Genomic DNA, 22363 nt, shown 5'->3' with positions numbered 1-22363 from the left:
GCTGTGTGTTTGCAGGAAAAAAACAAACAAAACAGGAACACTATGTAGCTTCTAAAGATGTTCTTACATATGAGCATACACCTTGTATTTTGACATGCAAATGAGGTATGCATATAGTCCCATCCATGCCTACAATATACCTTTTAGCAGTTAGGTAAGTTGTTCTAGTATACAATAGACAGCAAGTGCTGTACTCTCAGCATTTATTTACACTGCTAGAGATATTTATTGGTATAAATTGGAGTACACTGCTATTATTATCAACTGGGAGTATACTGCTCAACATTGTTATTAGTATAAACAAGGAGGAGAAGATAGAAGGATTTATATGGCTGGAGCTGTACCGTGTCATGCACACAAAAAAATGGTTTCCATTAGAGCCCTCAGAGCTACTTGTTTTTAAATTCATTTTAAATCCATTTCTTGTATAAACATGTATATAGAAACCCCTTATATCGTACATATAAACTATAATATAGCATATATCCTGATAGGGTTTAGGCTTCTTTCTTAGGATATAACCATACATGGCCTAGTAGAAAGCAAGGGATGCTACATTTTTGAGAATGCTTTTGTAATGTTTGAGCAGCAGTGAGTTTAGCAAGCCATTGATATTGAACATTTATGAGCTTCTCTAGTGGCCAGTATTACATGCACAGATTTTGGGTTTGATTTACTAAAGCTTATTGGCTGTTCACTCTGCAAAGGAAGCTTTATCGTGCAAGGGAATTTACCCCAGAGCTTATGGTGAAGGTGAAGTTTTACTTTTCAAGAAATACCCAATCAAATACAAGGAAAATGTAAAAAATTGGATTTTTGCTTGCACATGTTTGGATGATGGAAATAAGCAGAGCTTCACCACATTCCCTAAGCTCTGGAGAAAACTTCTCTTGAAAAGTGAACAATCTATTTGGAAAAGTCATTTTACAGCATGAAACAGCAGAGTTATCTTTATAGTCCTTGAGAAACCCTCTAAAATAAGGTTGAACATTGTGAGTATTTACCAAATGAAATTACTTAGGCTTATTTAATACCCATAGCTATTATACTGCATGTTTGACCTGCTACATAACATGAACCTGTTCTATGCAATACATACTTATTCGGCATGACCCAAAAAAATCCAGCATTTGAGAAACCTTGCAGTAATTTCTTTGTTCAGCTTATACTTCTATATACTTATACTTCTATACTTTTAAATGTTAAATAATTATAACTCTCAGACCATCCCTATCTCTTAAATTTCTTCTTGGTATGACAGTAACTCAGCCTGCATAAAGATATTGGATGAGTTGATTGAAATGACTTCTACCGTTTAGTTATGTAGATACTCAAGCACAAATGTGTAATCAGTAGCATACATTTAATACAGTGTATACAGTGTGATACAGTTCAAATGCAAAGGTTATATGCAATGCAAAGTACATTTTCTGTAGCAAATTAGTGCAATTGGTTATTACTAGGGATGAACCAAACACCAGAACTTGCGAACAGGCAAATAATTTGTGCAAACACCGTTAAAGTCTATAGGACACAAACATGAAAAATAAAAAAGTGCTAATTTTAAGGGCTTATATGCATGCCCCAGGAGACATGTATCAATGCAAAAAAAGCTTTTAAGGGCTTATATGCATGCCCCAGGAGACATGTATCAATGCAAAAAAAGCTTTAAAAAATGAAATTTTTTCAGGAGCGTGGGTTCCCCTAGTCCATTACCAAGCCCTTTTGGGTCTGGTATAAATATTAAAAAAAGAACCCCGCACCAAAATGGAAAAAAATTGCGTGGGGGGTCCACCCAAAATCCATACCAGACCCTTCAGGTTTGTTATGGATATTAAGGGGAACCCTGCACCAAAATTAAAAACTAAATGGCTTGAGGGTCCCCCCCAAAATCCATACCAGGCCCTTCAGGTCTGGTATGGATTTTAAGGGGGACCCCAAGCTAAAATAAAAAAAAATGGTGTGGGGGTCCCCCCAAAATCCAGACCCTTATCTGAGGACGCAACCTGGCAGGCAGCAGGAAAAGGGGGGATGAGAGAGGGCAGAGTGCGCTGTGATTGGCCAAAGCATGCAGGTCAGATGCATGCTTTTTGCCAATCAGCAGCCGTCAATACACTGCGATCTCGCAGTGCATTGATGGTCTCGAGATTCATTATGGGGCGTTCCACGGGCACTCGAATTTCCCCGCCAATGTTCTAAATTCGGCGAACGGTCGAACACCCAATGTTCGAGTCGAACATCTAGCTCATCCCTAGTTATTACCAATATTGTTTGTTCTAAAATAAAACCAAATCTTTTTGCTTAGGAATATGAATCTCCCGTCCTAAAATGCATCTAGGCAAATTCGATAGTTTTTAAGCGATTGGTGTTTGAAGGCACAAGTACAGCAGAGGTATTGTGATTAATAAATAATAATATTAAATAATTATATGGGTTTCTCACAAAATTAAGTGTCCAACATGAACATTTTAACATTGCGAACCTTAAGCAGTACAAACTAAAAATGTGTTCTTTACTAAACAAATATAATTTCAGCCTTCAGTAGTTCATTATAATAATAAAGTGAAAACTAAATAGGGAAAGGGGGGCACATTAGTCCTAACAGGAGAACGAAGAAGATGGACTAAAACAGTGGTAACTGCATTAACAGCTATAGATGTGCTTTAACTGTTAGTATACATAATATGTTCATATAGAGAATAAAAGTATAACAGTATGATACAGTGTCAAGTACTTCACTGATGAAAGAGATTAGAAGTTGACGAGAACTGTTCTTTTCAACAAATTTGAGAAATCTAAAAAAAGATGACACCTGGAATCTGATTCGTTTCTAAAGGACACTAATACAATTTCATTGCATTATTTTGAATAACTTTTCCAACAGTCTTCAATTTTTTTTTGTTTAGAGTACCTAGGCTAATCCATATATGGTTAGTTATATTATGAAATCTTTAGTACTGTATCTTTATATATACCAGGCAACACTAGAGAAAGCAGTTAGGGGTTAAATGAAGACAGCCTCAATGCAGAGTCCCAATGTAAATGAGGTAAGGGAAGAAATGTGTATACATTTCTTAAAGACAGAAGAGGACTGAATTTTATTTTTGGACTGAATGTAACTAGAACATTGCTGAAATTTGCGTTCTTACTACTGATAGCAATAATTTAAAAAGTATGTTGTACAGAAGGACCCCAGTCTATAAGAAAGACATATGGGAACATTTAAGCAGGCAACTTTAATCACTGAAAAAAGACAGAAAAATCTGTAAATCTTACACAAAGCTGACCATTTTTTACAAAGAAAAGGGTCCCATAAAGAGAAACTCTGCAAATGTATTTAACTAAATAAGTAGTCAACATAAAAATCTATTCTGTTATTTAAAAAATTATACAAATGCAATGACTAAATTATCACCTAGAATCCCAAAGTATTGGCGCACCCATCTAAAAAAGGTTGCACACCACTAGACTACATCACACCTTGAACTACAACTTAGTAGACCATTCATACCTAAGGGCCCACATATAAAAAGAATTATTTTGTGAGAGTTGCACTAGATACAAAGTCTTCACTTTAAATGATCTAGTTTCTTTGCTGATATAGAAGATTCACATACTCATGTCTTTTCAAAAGAACCTTCTTGTATCACAGCAGGATGCTAAACCAGTTTGGAGAAGAAAGACTTATGGTCTTTAAAAATGAGGCTGTGAAGTAGTGTGAGTGAATCAACCTGAGCCATAGCTGTAACTGACATCTTAAATGTTGATTACTTTAATAATGTTACATTATTATATTATAATTTTATATATAAAGCACATACACTTTTTAGCGCTGTACAGTAACTTGATCTTGTCATACATCAGTACAAGATACAAACTGGAAATTTTCAATGTACTGTGGGAAAATTGCATCCATGAAAACCTCTGGAATATATTTTTTACAGTAACTGACAAGGAATCTTTGACTCTAGTCACCTCCAAGCTCTGGCCATTTGTGGAGCAACCATTCCAGATGCTTTGCAAAGAAAGGAAGCAAAACAAGCACTGTTTATAAAACCAGTATGACAAGACAATTATGCCCTTTAATTCTGCAGGAGACTTTAATGCAATGTAGTGCACACCCCCCTGTAGTAGTAAAGGTTTAAAGACAAACATTTTAGATTATAGTTTTGCCAAGGTCCACTTTCACTGGCAGTGGCCCAGCCTCCTCACTCTCTTCAGTTGGGCAGATAGTAACTGCAACAACAGGTGGCAGAGGGAAAGGTTCTGGCTTTTCCATGTCTTCTAGGTATTCTTTGTCACCGTTTATGCTCAATGGCTGGTAAAAAAACAACAACAAAAAACATGTTAATCTTTTTTCTTTAATAGAGATTCTGACAGAGCTTTCTATTTTGTTTAACACATAAATATTATATATAAAAAAAAATTGTAACAATAAATAAAATGTATGTGCGTTTATATTTGTTTATGCTATAGCGCTAAAACAGCAGATCCACATACTTTATGGGTGAAACTATCAAGTCATAGAAGGGAATAAAAAAAGAGTCCAAGAGGTGCTGGGACTTTAATGTGAGTTCATACAAAGCAGTGAGAGGACAAAAAACTTCAGAGACCTCAATTGCTCAGGTTAGGCTGCTCACAACAGACAAGGCTACTCCCCAGTGGAGTGGGTACCCCAGCAGGCTACCAGAATAAAGCATGCCCTAATGGAAGGAGCACCAGACCAATGGATAAAAGTTTAATGGAATGGACTCAAAGTAGAACTTTCCTGTGTTGATGGCTCACACAGATACTGCTGGCCAGTTACTCTCCTGTTCCAGCAATTACATTCCCTTTACACAGAAAAGCTATATTTTTAATCAATGGAAAGTTCCTATCTTAACCGAAGCCCTGATGAAATGAGAGATTTTTCTGACCCCAAAAAGGTGTTGGATGTTTTTTAGTACAAAATAATAAATTAATTTGGACTCTTTGGTCGAGTGCTCCTTCCAATAGGGCTTGCTTTGTTCAAGTCATAGAAGGGACAGTCTGGTTGGGGCTGAGCTGAGACCTATATTGAGTGCAATTTTTTTTTTCTAGGGATCAACAGTATTAAACCTTGGGTCAGTGGGCAGTGGTCAGGCACCTTTAGGCACATTCACCATGTGGCATTCCCACCTTCTCCAATAAAGCCTCAGCTTGATGAGCATTTTTGTTATCTTAGCCTTAGATGCTAGAGGTTTTTGTTCTGGCACTGATTACCACACTGTAAGTTATCCAAATGTTTGGTTCATAAAAGATTTGCAAAGCCCTTTTGCTCTTTAACAGCTATGTAAAATAAATCAAAATCTGCATTTGGATTGTCAAACTTGCTTTTTTTCTTCATTCAATTTACATTTAAATTTTATCTTAATCGGGGGGGCGTGGCCTAGACATGGCTGAGTGAGGACGTGTTTCTGCAGGGCTCCCGGCTCAAGACCCCCCTAAAACAGCAGAAAACCGACATAATTCGGTATGAACTCGCAAAAAAAATACAAGACGAGAGCATCCACTAAAGGGACACCCGCAGGCAAGAAAACGGGAGAGATTCAGCGATACTTCCACCACAAGCAGCAGGAGGCCTCCCCAGGAGCCTGGGCTACAGCATCAAGGAACACACCACGTGGCGGGGCACAGCTGCCTCACCTCCCGGATACATCCGCCCGAGATCCCAGCGCCATCTGTGGATACCTCCTTTGTGCAGGGAGACGTTATTATGGCCCTCCAGCTACCTCAGGAGGTGAGCCTCCCCGAGCAGGACATTAGGGCGCTGCTGCAGGCCCTCCCCACCCGTTCCGACATTGCGGCCCTCCCCACACGCACGGACATCGAATCCCTGATCCTGAGGCTGGAGGAGACTCACCGCAGGGACATACAGGAAGTGCGAGGCGAAATATCCACCATAGCAGAGCGGGTGTCTTCGGGAGAGTCGGCGGTGACATCGCTGGAGGGCCGCGTGCTGGCGCTGGAGCAGTCCCGGGATCAGCATCGTGAGGCGGCTGTGGCACTCCAGCTCCACCTGGAGGACATCGAGGACCGGAGCCGCCGCAATAATCTGCGGCTCCGCGGCATCCCAGAGGACGCGGGGACAGAGGACCTGGAGGAGACGGTGAAGGGCATATTCTGCTCGATACTGGAAGACCCGGAGGCTGACATCCTGCTGGACAGGACACACAGGGCCCTAGGCCCGAGATCAGAAGACCCGAACAGGCTGCGGGACGTGATTTGCCGCCTCCACAGATACACACAAAAGGAGGACATCCTGCGCCGTGCATGGGACTTTGGAGACGTGGAGGTGGCGGGCTCCAGGGTCAGGATCCTTCCGGACCTATCCAGGGCCACTTTGAAGAGGAGGGCCCTTCTACGTCCCCTACTGGAGCTGGCTAAACTCAAGGGCTTTACCTACAGATGGGGCTACCCCTTTGCGGTGACATTCCGCGGGGACGCGGGCGCTTTTACCTTGCAGTCCACCGCCGACCTCCCAGCGCTGTTCCGGTTTATGGAGACGGAGCAGATCCAGGTGCCCGACTGGCTGCAGCTTCTTCCGAGGGTCGTGGGAAGATCAGGACCGTCTGCACACCGTGGCCCGGCCCCTCCTCGCCAACAGAGGGGCAGAAGACGCCGCCAGAGGGAAGTGTCGGGGGGAGCACGTGAGTAGGCCATGGGCCGCTTGGTCCCTGGAGTCGCCTTCCCCCCCTCTCCCCCCCCGCTGCTGAGTATACACCCGGATGGCACGGCTCGGGTCCTCTCCCTGTTTTTTTATATATTTTTTTTTTGTGTGTGTTTTCTGGGGACGGATGCTGTGGCCTGCCGTGACTGTTTGATGCCTCCCCCCTTCCTTATGGGGATGCCGGGCTGCCACATGGGAGCATCGTGCCTGTTAGGCCCGATCCACACGCGCTGTTGGGGACCCTTGGATGCCTGTTTGGATCCCCGGCCTCTCTTTACACTTGTCCCCCCCCTGGGCCGCCGCGGCGTCGCCGTGCTTTGGGGGGAGGTGCCCCCCCCCACGGACTCTGGATCCAGAGGAACCATCCCTGACTCTGGGGACCTGAGAGATGGCGTTTACAGGCCCCCAGGCTGCCGTTATTTTACCCCCCCTCCAGGCACTGCACCATGTTACCACCACTGAGAATCTCCTGCTCCCCCTCGGTTTAATTTGGGGGGGGCGGAGATGGAGTTGTATGGAGCCAGACTGAGCCGCACGTGACGATGGGTGGGATTGCGCTGCTCCGAGGAGGTGGGGGGGGGGCCGGGATATGACCCGACTATTTCACGGGAATCCTGAGACATGTACTGGGAGCGGGCGCCCGACATGAGGGGGATACGCAGGGGACGCGTCCAGGGAACTACACCGCCTACACTGATGTATATCATGAATATACTAGGTTTGCACTTTTAGGCCTGCTTGTTTTCTAGTTTATGAACAGGTTTTATGTTTTTGCATTTTGTCTGCTCCAGTTTAATGTGATGTATGCTGTTTGCTACAATACCATGTTTGCTTTCAGATTGTTCTGCCGTTTTGTGATGATTTCTATTAATATATGCCGGGGGCGAAGGAGCCGGGGCCCTGCTCGCTGGTTCTGTCTCGCCACCACCCCACATAGGACCGCGCTTGGTACCCAGGGTTCTCCTGGAGAGCGTTCTAGCTGATTAGGCTTCTTTAGGTTCCCCTCAGCTGCCCGCTCTGGTGGTAGCTTCCTAACTTCATACTCACCTCTCGAGTGGGACATTTTCCGTCCCGCTCTCAGCTATTCTCTGACTTCTCCCCCCCCCCCTCCCCCCTCTTACATACCCCACGGAGGATTCTCCCCCCTCCTTCTCATCCACGACCATGGACGAATTACAGGTGATGTCTCTTAACGCCAAGGGGCTAAACACACCTGAAAAACGTTGGGTGCTCCTACATGACATGCGCCGCATGAGAGCAGACATCGTACTCCTACAGGAGACCCACTTTAGAGACGGCTCCCTCCCAGTGCTTAGAAACCGCTTCTACCCCCAGGCCTACCATTCTACGTACACAGAGGCTAAGTCTAGAGGGGTGTCGATTCTTATATCGGCTAGAGTCCCGTGGACGTGTATTGACGTACGTACGGACCCGCAGGGTCGTTTCCTATTTCTAAAGGGCAAGATAGGCGAGCTGAAAATAACCATTGGGAATCTCTATGCCCCAAATGAACGCCAAGACGTGTTTATTAAACGCCAAGTAGAGAAGCTCACGAAGTACAGAGAGGGACAGATGATTGTGGGCGGGGATTTTAATATACCATTGACACCGGCGGAAGATACCTCCTCGGGCACGTCGTCCGTCCCTCGAGACGCGCGCAAGCGGATCGCAGCGGCCCTCCACTCAGCACAATTTGTTCGCACGTGGCGCCTATTTCACCCGGGGGAAAGGGATTACACTTTCTACTCGAAACCACATCAAACGTACTCTCGCATTGACTATTTCCTTATCCCCCATGAACATCTGCATGCGATCAGAGAGGTTACCATAGGGTCAATAACGTGGTCGGACCACGCCCCGATAGGCCTGAGATACGTTATTTCAGACATCCACGGAACACAGAGACCGCCATGGAGATTAAATGAGAGTCTCCTCAAGGACCCAGAGGTTTTGGCGGACGTGGTGAAAGAGATTGGCCACTATTTTGATTCCAACGGTATACCGGGGAGTGACGCGGGGGTAGTGTGGGAGGCCCACAAGGCGGTGATTAGGGGCGTTTTAATTAGACACCGGGCCCGTCTGAAACGGCAGCGGACGGCACAGCTGAACCAGTTACTACGAGACCTGCAGGGCCTAGAGTCTAGCCACAAACAGTCACCCACCAGACAACTGGGAGCCGAACTGGACAGCGTTCGCACAAAAATTACAGATCTCTTGTCCTATAAGGCCAAAGCGGCGCTTCAGATTTGTAGACGGAAAATCTATGAATACGGGGACAAATGCGGGAAACTCCTGGCCCAAACTTTACGCTCACAGAGACTTTTATCCTACATCCCATACATTGCGACCACCAACGGACAGAAGGCGACCCTGCCCCGACACATCACAGAGGAATTTAGAGTCTTCTACAATTCCCTCTACAATTTACACACGACTCCTCACTCCCGGACAACGACTGTAGAGTATATAGCTAATTCCCACATGCCGACGCTACCAACGGAAGTTAGAGAGTTGCTGGAAGGCCCCATTACTCTATTAGAGTTGCAGATGGCACTTAAAACTACCAAACCGGGTAAAGCCCCAGGACCAGATGGCCTCACGGTCATGTACTACAAGACTCTACTCCCCTCCCTAGGCCAACATATGGTAAAATTGTACAACAACCTTAGTGAGGGAGCAACGTTACACAGGGACACCCTAAAAGCGCATATTTCAGTTATACACAAAGACGGTAAGGACCCGACACAATGTGGGAGCTACCGCCCGATCTCCCTTCTAAATACGGACCTCAAACTCTTCACTAAGCTCATCGCCAGTAGACTTCAGGGACACTTGACACGCCTCATCCACTTGGACCAGGTGGGCTTTGTGCCAACTAGAGAGGCTAGAGACAATACGATCAAGGTCTTGAACCTCCTGCACATAGCGAACACCACCAAGTCACCAAGCATATTCCTGGGGACGGACGCAGAGAAGGCGTTCGACAGGGTCAGCTGGGATTTCATGTTCGCAACGCTTGATCATATAGGGTTGGGGGCTAAAATGATGAACTGGATAACAGCGATGTACTCATCACCGACGGCCAGGGTCAGGGCGAACATCGTCCTCTCTGACACCTTTCCAATAACGAACGGCACGAGACAGGGGTGCCCATTGTCGCCCCTGCTGTTCGCACTGTCCCTGGAACCCTTTTTATGCCACGTTAGACAGAATCCCGGAATTACGGGCATGGAAGTAAAGGGCGTGCAATACAAGGTCTCGGCTTACGCGGACGATCTGATGTTTTCCCTGTCGGACCCGGCCGTCTCCCTGCCCAACCTAATGAAGGAGTTTGAGCTATACGGGAAGATTTCCAATTTAAAAATTAATCTCAATAAGTCGGAGGCAATGGGAGTGGGGATTCCCCAACCCTTGCTCGCAGACCTTAGAACACGATTCCATCTTAAATGGTCAGAGACGGCGTTGAAATATCTAGGAACCCTCATCCCGACGTCCATTTCACGCCTTTTCAAGCTTAATTTTCCTCCCCTCCTTAGGACTGTGCAGTCGCTCCTCGACCAATGGACCGGTGGGCTCCATTCCTGGTTCGGGCGCTGTAGCATCCTTAAGATGACGATCCTACCCAAGTTCCTGTATCTATTACAGGCCATCCCGATTCACATCCCGGTGAGCTACTTTAGGCAAATACAAACCGCCTTCACAAAGTTCCTTTGGGCAGGGAAAAAAACCCGCATTCATAAGAAGATACTTATAATGCCGAAAATGCCGGGGGGGATGGCGATGCCCGATGTCCAAACCTATTACCACGCGGTACACCTCAGCAGGCTCCTTGACTGGTGCCGACACACAGAAACCAAACTATGGCCACAACTGGAACAAGCCCAGACCATGGTGCCCCTTTTCAGGGCCCCATGGTGTCAGACGGCCCTGCCCCCTAGCCTCAGAACACACCCACTGATTGGTAACACAATCAAGACTTGCACGCGCTTGATGGAAGCCTTTTCTCTCTCGCCCCGTAGCTCGACGCTGAGACCCATCATAGGGGACCCCGGGTTCGAACCGGGCCTGACAGACAGGCCCTTTTTGGCTTTGAGGGAGGCGGGCATATATCAGGCCTCGCACTTTGGAGGCGGGGGGAGGTGGCGAACGGTGGCGGAGCTGTCGGATCCGGGTGGCTTATTCCGCCTGGACTTTATGAGAGCATCGCAGATTGGGCACTTCCTCACGAGCTTGTCTCCCCCTGGAGACGCAGACGCGACCTTAACGGAGTTTGAGGGGCTCTGCACAGAGACGGGCGTGCTGCCACACACGCTCTCTTTAACTTACAACATGCTTATCACGCCGCCTGGGAGCTACCGACCCCCTTTCCTCCATAAGTGGGAGGAAGACCTGAACTGCAGCTTCACAGTCACACAAAAACAGAACATACTTGAGTTCGCACACAAGTCCTCCCTCTGCACCAAATCTCGGGAAACAAACTATAAGCTCCTCACGAGATGGTACAGAACGCCAGATCTATTGCACAAGTTCTATCCGGCAACGTCAGACCTGTGCTGGCGTTGTCAAGAGGAGAGGGGTACCCTCTTACATGTCTTCTGGTCCTGCCCCCGACTCCGGAGCTTCTGGGGGGAGGTGCACAGGATCACACAACAGTTCACAGACCGCCCAGTCCCGTACAGCCCGGCCTACTTCCTTCTGCACGCAACTGACATACCAGCACGCATTTATAAGGCTTCGGTGGTGCTGCATTTGCTGAATGCGGCAAAGGCCTGCATTCCCATATTGTGGAAGACGCCACACCCGCCTACAGTTGCCACATGGCTTAAAAGAGTGGACGAGGTGGGCAGATTAGAGGACTTGGTCCTGACCAGCCAGGACAGACAGGAAAAACACAAAATGACTTGGCAACTCTGGAACCACTTTAAGTATTCCGATGAAGGCTTACAGTTGAGGGGAGAGGCTGAGCCAGTTGCACCCCCGCCTCCCTCCTAGACCCCCGCTGACTGCCCCTCTATGGGCTCTCTGGTGGAGAAGAGGAGATTACCCTAGCTAAGAACGTGAGGACAGTGCCCCTTCCCTCTCTGGTGGGAGACCGGTCCCGAGTCTGTGAGCCCTCCCTCCCTTCCTCTCCCTCCCTGTGCTTGCCCCCCCCCCCTTTTTTTTCTTTCTTTCCCTCTCTGTGTCTGGGCGATCTCGCCCACTCTCTTCTACTCTACTCATCTTTTCTAACCTGCCTTTCTTTCCTTTTTAACACCTTTTAGACGAAAAAGGAAAAAGAAGTGGCTGGCCCCGGCGGGTTGCGGTATAATTCCTTAATATACGGGGGTTCCCGTCATTGCTGCTGCACCATTCCTACAGGAGAACCCTTCCTGAGTATAGGTTGTGTTGCAATGCTATGGATATGTATGTTGTGAAATGATATGTATTTGCTGCGGCCCATCCGGGCCAGTTTCTTTGATATAAATAAAAATTTTAAACATTTTTTTTCATCTTAATCACTCTGAAAAAAATGTTATAGATTAATAGATGTATTAAAACATAATAGATATCTGAGATGTCAAAACTGCTTTTTAACATGTATAATTGTAATTGCTTCAGTGTAATCTCCTTGGAGACACAGCAGGAAGTGTGAGGAAATATCTACAGTTAGAAGAATTCCTTCCTTAGGCTTTACTCACACAGATGGTGGTAGGCATACACCAGCAAGAATCAGCAATTCTTGCTACCAGATAAACTAGCTGCAAACACAGTGTGTGAACAGCTACAGCTCTAAGCAATACGGGCAGCTTTATATCCTGTACAAATCAATGGTTGGCACTGCCGATGTTCACATGTAACTTATCATCAAATCTAGACACCTGGCTGGTAAGTTTACCCACTGGTTTCAACCCTCACTGAATCACTGACCCTAAACAGGTTTGAACATCACAAAAATCTGAAAAATTTCCTTATATGCGCAAGTGTTCCTGGTCAGAAGTACAGCACTAGTATGTCAGAATGACAACCAAGTAAATTTAAGAAAGAATTTAAGAAAATAGTTTGTATGCAGTCATAGTTTCTATGTTTCTCTCACGACTGGATTCCAATAACAGATTTATTGTTGCAAAAAACATATTTCTGGAATAAAAGAAGCAGCTATAAAGATGGATTTGCTTTATAATACTTTAAAAAGGGTCACCAATTATCCCAAAACAAACATCAGCATGTCATTATCAATATCAGAATAGAGTACAATACCTGTGACTTAACATGCTGATCAGGTGCAGTCACCAAACTAGCACAGCTAAGCCAGAGCATCACCATAATAGACAGAAACAAGCAGGCAGCCAGAATCCATCGTGGTAATCCAGATCGCCTGCAAGGAAAAAATTTAAGAATTTATTAAACCCAAATCCATCTACATTTATTTTTCTTCTGGACACTAAAAAAAAGGGTTAGTACCTCAAGCGGGTTTTTTATTGCCTCTTTTGCCAGTACATGTGGGTAGAAAAGAGTACATGTGGATGGAGAGAGCACCTCTCCAAGGAAGGCACACAGAACAAAAAAAAAACATGTTTTTCAGCAGAGATGGGAAAGGTTAGAACCTTTGAGGATTTTATTTTGCTGTCTTTGTCTTCTGACCTTGATGTCACAAGAATAAAAAGCAAGGGGAAATCTCACCAGTGGAATCAAAGACAGCACTAAAATCTGACTGAAGTTCTAACACTCCCTCACACTACACAAAACCAAGGTGATGGGGAAATTGCATATATATTTCCTTATTAATAATGTGGCTCAGTAATGCATTTTAAGCCTCCAAATGTTGGTTAAGGAGGCCATATATACTGACATAAACATGGCTTTAACTTATACCAAAAGAATGTTATTGTTAACTGACCAAGTCCTTGGGGGGTCATATTGCAAAGAGAGTTGGCTTGGGGGGTGTGCATTCCTTATACACAAGTCTAAATACCACAGCCCAAACTGAAATAAGTTAGTCTCAGGCCTCGTACACACGACCGAGTTTCTCGGCAAAAACCAGCAAGAAGCTTGCTGGGTTTTTTTTTTTGCCGAGGAAACCGTCGAGGATCTCGTCTGGCCAAAAAGAAAGCATGTCTTCTTTTTCCTCGACGGGAATGGGAAAATTTGGCTCGCTGAGACCCTCGGCGGCTTCACAAGGAACTCGACGAGCAAAAAGATGTGTTTCGCCCGTCGAGTTCCTCGGACGTGTGTACGAGGCTTCACACCAGAGCTTGCAAAACATGCATGCGCCTGTATGATTACCTGCCCATGCTGTATAAAAAGCAGTTGGAATTCCATGGCAAAACAGCATCTTTAGTTAAGTATGCTGGTTGTATTTTCGAATATTATCCATATCTGTCTGTACTTTTAATAAATGTTATACTTTTAAGTATTTGTGTGATCTCTCTTTGCACATATCGAACACCACCCCAAAAAATGTGACAAAACACAAGGAAAAAAAGATTTGGCTGGATTTTGGCTTTTGGGTTTAGTTTTGAAGGACATCATAACAGTTGGTCTTTTAAACCCACTCACTTACAGTGCAACCCAAAGCTTTCCACTCTAGTGTAAATAAAATTCATAGATACTTCCGTTTTGTTACAGATACACAAATTATATTTGTCAACTAGCAAAATAGTCAGCTTTTTTTTCTTTATAGCGCAAAACATAAAAACCACAGAGGTGATCAAATACCACCAAAAAAACTCTCTTTGTGGGAAAAAATGACATACATTTTATTTGGGTACAGCGCTGCATGACTGTGCAATTGTCAGTTAAGGTAACACAGTGCAAAAAATGGCCTGGTTATAAATGGGGGTTAATCTTCAAGTGGTAAATAACAATTCTAAACATAATAAACAAGTTTAACTTGGCTATCCTGATTGGCTCAGGCTTAACATACTACAGTATTACTATCTGCTCTCTAAATCAGGGGTCTCAGACTGGCGGCCCTCCAGCTGTTGTGAAACTACAAGTCCCATCATGTCTCTGCCTGTGGGATTCATGTTTGTAACTGTCAGCCTTGCAATGCATCATGGGACTTGTAGTTTCGCAACAGCTGGAGGGCCCGCCAGTTTGGGACCCCCTGCTCTAAATAGTATTTCGCAAAAACTTCCAAACGCCAGCTGCATCATACATTTATATGATATCTTCTTACTTGGACATACACCCAAGAAAATCATGTTCAGATTGTGGAGTTTCCAAATGGGATAACTTGTGTTTTATTCTGGATTCCTTTCCTGAAGTCTTCTCTACTTTTTCTCGAATGCCTGAGAATAAAGAAAGGTAGTATATTACTGTTTATTGAGAGCATATTCATGAAATATGAAAATGTGACATTAAATGGGTGGTACATAAATGCAGTTAAAACATGGCAAATAATCACATATTTTTTGTCAAATACTAACAAGAAACTAAACTATGGTTGGTATGTGCTGATACTTAAAGCGGGGGTTCACCCTATAAACAAAAAATGTATTTTTTTTTCTAGCATAAAATTAGGCATAGTAGCGCGAGCTACAGTATGCCTGTCTTGATTATTTTAGCCCGGTACTCACAGTGCAATCGTACATTGAAGATACCGACTCCCCGCGGGGAATGGGTGTTCCTATCCAGACGGAGGATGATTGACGGCCGGCTCTGGCACGTCATGCTTCTCCGGAAATAGCCGAAATAGGCTTGGCTCTTCACAGCGCCTGCGCATAGTCTGTGCGCAGGCGCCGTATAGCGCCGTGAAGAGCCGAGATCTACTCCGGCTGTCTTCGGGGAGCGTGACGTGCCAGAGCCGGCCGTCAATCATCCTCCGTCTGGATAGGAACGCCCATTCCCCGCGGGGAGTCGGAATCTTCAATGTACGATTGCACTGTGAGTACCGGGCTAAAAAAATCAAGACAGGCATACTGTAGCTCGCGCTACTATGCCTAATTTTATGCTAAAATGTTGCTATGGAGGGTGAACCACCGCTTTAAGATGTCCAATTTTCTCCTGTAGTGATTAACTGTAGCTTACATATAAGGGAGATTAGAAATAATTGTAGTGTTTGGTTTTAAGGAATTATTTAATTTAAACTTGTTTTCAGTGTTGAAAGCTCCACACTTAAGCCTCGTACACACGATAGGATCACCAGAGGAGAACGGTCTGAAGGACTGTTTTCATCAGTCCAAACCGATCGTGTGTAGGCCCCATAGGTTATTTAACCTTCGGTCAAAAAAATGAGAACTTGCTTTAAAATTGAACCGATGGATGCCTAACCGATAGGTCAAAACCGATCGTTAGTATGCAAAAGCATAGGTTAAAAACCCACACATGCTCAGAATCAAGTCGACACATGCTTGGAAGCATTGAACTTTGTTTTTTTCAGCACGTCGTTGTGTTTTACGTCACCGGGTTCTGACACGATCGGTTAATTAACCAATGGTGTGTAGGCAGGACGGACCATCAGTCAGCTTCATCGGTTAACCGATGACAACGGTCCTTCGGACTGTTCTCATCGGATGGACTGATCGTTTGTACGAGGCTTAAGAATTATAATGCTGCTGGGCTATTAATGCCAAAAAAGGAACATATTCGATATAGGTACCTGCACTTTGGGCTTTCCGCTTTCCTAATAAGATTAATAATGTATCTCAGTTATGGTTAGTGAAGATCATTTTGGTAAATGGAAATTTCTTTTGCTTTTTGCCTAATTTGCCTTTTTCATCAAAATGTGTCTCTAATTTCATCATGATGCTTTCTTGGATACAATTTGCTTGAACAAAAAGCAATCTACTCTTAAGAAAACCTTCTCATGTTGCTTTGCAAGTTTTCACACTACTCAAACCACCTCAAGCAATCAAAGAGTGAATGGCAAGCGATGCCAAGGAAAGATTTTAACTTGGACATACTAGAAGATTTCTTTGATTATATTTTGCCCATTTAATGATATGAATTTCTGAAGAAGTTTATAGAGCCATCATTTTGGTAACTAATTATATTTAATTATTGGCAGGAACTAGAAGCAGAAAGCACAGTGATCTGGGGGTACCATTATGCTGGCATCTGGATTTTTAAAGAGCTGTATATCAAAAAGAACAACAAAGATGTAAGTTTATTAGGTAAATATCTACAACACTATACGTGAAACTCCCTCTGTAGCTAATCAGAATAACATTACAATACAACAAACCCCAATGTGCCAGAACAAACAATATAATATTAATCTCAGCAAACATTCACTCATCCAAGTATCAAAAATTTGTGTAATCAATTAATTCAGTTCTTTGCTATCTTATAAACACCCATTAAAAAAAGATGGCACCAGCAAAGAAGGCAGGGGAAAAGAAAAATAGCCGCTCTGCCATCAATAAGGTAGTTACTAGGTAAAACGCCATCAATATTTACAAACGGAACCATAGAGTTGACTTCAAGAAACGTGCTCCCCGTGTTGGTGTTCTGAAGGAAATCTTTAAATTCCCAATTAAAAAGATGCGCACTCCTGATGTGTGTGCATTGACACTAGGCTGAACAAAGCTGTGTGGGCCAAAGAGATCAGAAATGTTCAATACTGTATTTGTGTGCGCTTGTCGAGGAAACTCTGTGAGGATGAAGACTCCCCCAACAAACTGTACACATTGGTCACCTATGTACCAGTTACTACATACAAAGGTCTACATACAGTCAACATTGATGAATTTGTTTGTTATTGTTAAAACTATTCTCTTGCTATTAATACTTATCAAATTTAATTTATACTATACCTGTATTTGGCTTCAAGGTATTAAGAACTGGCTTTCTTCCTGATTTATCAGTGACCTCTGATCTTGGAGCTTGAAGCTCTAGCACTGGGTATTCCACTTCTGGCTGAGACTGAAAGGTGAATAAAAATATTTTGACTGTCATGATAATCAGAAATTAAAAAAATGAATTTCTAAAAAAAGTGAACCAGGAAATGGCTAGAATAAATAGGACTTCGCTGAAATCCTATTTATGAAGTTTTATTTTAATAAGGCATTTGACCGACTAATGGACAAATGCCATTTGACCTAAGTTGCATACTTTTTTTTGGGCTTCAAACTAGTTCTTTGTATTCTTTAGCTATTTAAATTGTAAAATGTTCATCTTACATTTTTTTTTCTTGTACACGAATGTATAATTTAAGAGAACATTTCCTACATCTTTAGTAAATCAATTACACTGTGTATAATTTTAACTTAGCACTTTTTTCATAAACATTAATTAAATTGGTTTTAACACAGTGTTTTGCGATGCTGAAAGATACCAATTAAAAAGAAAAAAAAGTAGAATTGAATTAATAACAAACAACTATTGATCAGACCAGGGGTCTCAAACTGGCGGCCCTCCAGCTGTTGCGAAACTACAAGTCCCATCATGCTTCTGCCTGTGAGAATCATGCTTGTAACTGTCAGCCTTGCAATGCCTCATGAGACTTATAGTTTTGCAAAAGCTGGAGGGCCGTCACTTTGGGACCCCTGGCTCAGACTATCAAACATTTATATGAAATGATACCAACATTCACCTGAAATACCACAACTTTCCCATCGTCAGACTGCAGGTAGAAAGTCCAAGTGGAAGAGATAAAGCTCTGAGCTGAGCTTACAAGGTCACTGCAGAACCCAGAGATCAGATCAAACATGGAAAAAGATGAGGGAATTCGGAAGTCTAGCATCTAGATCAATAAAGAAAAAAGCTGTGACATATATTCAATTTTTTTTTTTACATAAAAACAAAATAACATTACACTTGGAATAAGTGCCTTACTTGAGAAAGTGTGTGGTCACGATTCCCTTAATAGTGTACCTAAAAAACTATTTTTTTCATTCATTTTGGATAGTGTGGGGAAGATCTAAAACCCCTATTAGAATTGCATTGCTCTTTGTGTTTGTGCTGAAGAGATTCATCTTCTATGTTTGTCCTGGACACCATTGAAATTGGGACATTGATTGATGGAAAATCTAAAATATGATGGTTGTCACAGGAGGTGAAGGGAAATCTCTCAATGGGGACATTTGTTGTATTGATAACTATATAAGATGAGATTTAACCTAATTTTGGAAAGAATTCCTCTCATATTCTATTGTATCTTCGAGACAAGAAGTATAAAGAGTAAGGAATAAGGTTCAGAAGCAATGAAAAGCTTCACAATTCCACTACAATGGTCTTTATTGTAAAGCTTACATAAAAAGACAAGGCAGAGAGGCTGAATGCATTTTGCCCATTAGCACTTAGTCATAAGGCAGTCGTATGCCTTATGACTAAGTGCTAATGCACAAAACGTTCCAAGACTCTGCAGACTTAACATTTGATGTGAACTTTATATTTAACACAGCAGCAGTGGAAGAATGTGTGATCCTACCTTTGGATCTTTCTATGGTAATTTCCCATCAATTTTTTATATTATACAATTTCATAATTGAGTTATTTGCCATAACTAGTGCCACCTACTGATAATAATCCCTGTATAGCTGCTACACATGAGACCCTATTTAATTCTACCAACATTCCATGTACTCTATACAGACTGCACACATCGGGCCAGATCTACGTAGATAGGCGTAACTTTAAATGGGCGTAGCGTATCGTAGTTACGCTACGCCGCCGCAACTTTGAGAGGCAAGTGCTGTATTCACAAAGCACTTGCCTCTAAAGCTACGGCGGCGTAGCGTAAATGTTCCGTCGTAAGCGCGCCTAAATCAAATGAGGAACAGGGGGCGTGTTTTATGTAAACTAAGTTTGATCCCACGTAAATGACGCTTTTTTCGAATGGCGCATGCGCGCGCATGCTCAGTATCACGTCGATTTTTCAAATTAAATTACGCCCGCTCGATGCCTAGACGACGTGAACGCAAGTTACGCAAAGCCCTATTCGCGAAAGTTTTACACAAACGACGTAAACGACGGAAAATTCGACGCTGGCCCGACGTCCATACTTAACATTGCGTACACCTCATAGAGCAGGGGTAACGTTACGCCGAAAAAAGCCTTACGTAAACGACGTAAAAAAAATGCGCCAGGCGGACGTACGTTTGAGGATCGCCGTATCTAGCTCATTTGCATACTCTACGCGGAAATCAACAGAAGCGCCACCTAGCGGCCAGCGTAAATATGCACCTAAGATCCGACGGCGTACTAAGACGTACGCCAGTCGGATCGAGCCCACATTCAGTCGTATCTTGTTTTGTGGATCAATAGATACACCGGCGTAATTTCTTTGTGGATCTGGGCCATCTTCAGTGGAGAATTTACCAAACCTTGAGCAGCTAGAATCTGGAGCAGTTGTGCATGACCCTCAATCAGCTTGTATCTTCAGCTTATTCTCTAAGCTTTAAAAATGAAAGATAGTAGTTGATTGGTTCCCATGCACAACTGCTCCGGATTATTGCTGCTCCAGTTTCATAAATCCCCCTCAGTTTTTATTCAAAGGGACTGTTTCATTAACATCGGAGTAAAGATAATAAGTTCAACAGTAGAGTTGCCTGTAATGGCCACTTATAAGACTTTTTTTATATTTTCCTTTTAAATGAATGGTGTAACCTTATGGTTGCTGTTTGTAACACCAGCTCTTTTGAGCATATTTTCTTATTTTTTAGTACAACCAAGTCAGACAGAAAAAACATACAATTGAAAATACCTAAACTGGGATCTATTTATCAAACAGATCAATAGACTATTGATTGCTGCATACATTATTATTCCTTAATAGAAACTAACACTCCCCAGACTAATCATAGAAAAAGTAGAAAAGAGAAATTGATCTGTAAAACCAGGAAGAGTAGGATAACATTATTTGGGCAAACAGTTCTTTGGTAATCTCTTCTGGTGTCATTACTTTGGTTGAAATCTCTACACGAAATGTACTATAACACAGAAGGTAGCATAAAACTCACTAGTAGAGAAAACCATATCCACCCCAAAAGTAACACTTATGTTACTTAACCACTTGCTTACTGGGCACATAAACCCCCTTCGTTCCCAGGCGAAATCTCAGCGTCTGGCACTGCGTCGCTTTAACTGACAATTGCGCGGTCGTGCGACGTGGCTCCCAAACAAAATTGACGTATTTTTGTAAAAAAAAAAAAATCGCAATAAGCGACTGGTTTGCGCAAAAGTTATAGCGCCTACAAAATGGGGAACAGAATTATTATTTTTTTTATTATTTTTTTTTTTACTAGTAATGGCGGCGATCTGCGATTTTTATTGGGACTGGGATATTGCGGCGGACGTATCGGACACTTTTGACACAAATTTGGCGCCATTCACATTTATACAGCGATCAGTGCTATAAAAATGCACGAATTACTGTATAAATGTGACTGGCAGTGAAGGGGTTAACACTAGGGGGTGAGGAAGGGGTTAACTGTGTAGCCTGGGTGTGTTATAACTGTGTGGGGGGATGGGGGTGACTGGGGGAGGGGACCGATGCTGTGTCTCTATGTACAAGAGACACAGATCGGTCTCCTCTCTCCCTGACAGGACGTGGAGCTCTGTATTTACACACAGAGCTCCACGTCCCTGCTGTCACCTGCCGTGTCACCGACGATCGCGTGTACCCGGCGGACATCGCGGCCGCCAGGTACACGCATCGGGTCTTCGGCGATGCGTCGGGACAGTTTTTACCCGCCGCGCGCCACCCAGTGGCGCGCGCGGGTAATGCACATAAAAGGCCGTGTTTAAACGGCCACTTGGCACTTGAGAGCCGCGCTGCGGACGTATTTCGTCTATAGCGCGGATCTCAAGTGGTTAAGTACACACGATTGGATTTCCAATGGTATAAAATCAGATGGAAGCTGACTTTCATCAGTCTTGCCTACACACTATCAGACTAAATTACAACCCTCCAAAACGCAGTGACACTACGACGAGCCGAGAAAAATTAAGTTCAATGCTTCCGAGCAAATTGATTCTGAGCATGCGTGGATTTTTCTCCGATGAAGTCCCACACAGACGATCAGAATTTCCTATTGCTTCAGATGGGGCCCACACATGGTAATTTTTTCCAATGAAAAAAGTCCATCTGACTTTTTTCATTGGAAAAAACGATCACGTGTACACGGCATTTAGGCTTCATGTACACTGGCCTACATTTACTACGGCCACAGGAAAATTCAAAAAGCAGCAAAATAGCGCCGCAATTTCTCTGTGTTTACCTATGGTCAAAATGCTCTTGAATTCGATTTTTCTGCGTTCAGGAGAGGGAGGTTGAAGCTCACCTAAATGCGGCAGCTCCTAAACTCTGCTAAAAGCCTATGTGTACATTGACATTTTATGGAGTTGAGTTTATGAGCTTTGGCAAAAAAACGGCAAAAACTCCAAAACTCCTAAAAGTTTAGGAACTGGATAGTAAATAGACAGATAGATATAGAATAGATAGATAAATAGACAGATAAATAGATAGATAGATATAGAATAGGTAGAGAGAGAGAGACAGATAGAGATGAGAGAATACAGACCTGTACAGCATGGCTCTATGTTGCAGTGCTGGGAGCCCTCGTGTTGTACACATACAGGATATGTGTAATGAAGGCTCCAGCCAGGCAGAGCAGAGGTGAAGCACGGCTCCATCCACCCTCAGTCTGATCACAGACTGAGAAGAATACATACAGCACAAGGTGCTGCTGTATATGGGTGGAAAGAAAAGTCAATTACAGGCTGTTAGCAATACATTACCTTGCTCCTCCA

At 43.6% G+C, this 22363-nt stretch overlaps 1 protein-coding gene and 1 pseudogene across 2 annotated transcripts in view; one reads left to right on the top strand and one right to left on the bottom strand.

Annotated features, from left to right (window-relative positions):
* Positions 1 to 3217: 3217 nt before the first annotated feature.
* Positions 3218 to 22363, bottom strand: part of TMEM59L (transmembrane protein 59 like) — a 101741-nt gene continuing 82595 nt past the window's right edge. Inside the window, exons 4-8 of one of the 2 annotated variants that reach the window (XM_040322914.1) lie at positions 18198 to 18353; positions 17425 to 17533; positions 14847 to 14958; positions 12926 to 13043; positions 3218 to 4318 (exon numbers count right to left, since the gene is read on the bottom strand). In XM_040322914.1, the coding sequence (XP_040178848.1) occupies positions 4157 to 4318; positions 12926 to 13043; positions 14847 to 14958; positions 17425 to 17533; positions 18198 to 18353 (657 nt within the window). In that variant the 3' untranslated portion in view covers positions 3218 to 4156. The remainder of the gene's footprint in view (positions 4319 to 12925; positions 13044 to 14846; positions 14959 to 17424; positions 17534 to 18197; positions 18354 to 22363) is intronic. The other variant, XM_040322923.1, reaches the window with a different exon arrangement.
* LOC120924762 lies at positions 16964 to 17376 on the top strand (annotated as a pseudogene).

Source organism: Rana temporaria, chromosome 1 (genome assembly GCF_905171775.1).
Source record: "Rana temporaria chromosome 1, aRanTem1.1, whole genome shotgun sequence".
Lineage (NCBI taxonomy): Eukaryota > Metazoa > Chordata > Amphibia > Anura > Ranidae > Rana > Rana temporaria.
The sequence above is the reverse complement of the archived record's forward strand: the minus strand, read 5'-3'. Positions and strand labels throughout refer to the sequence as shown.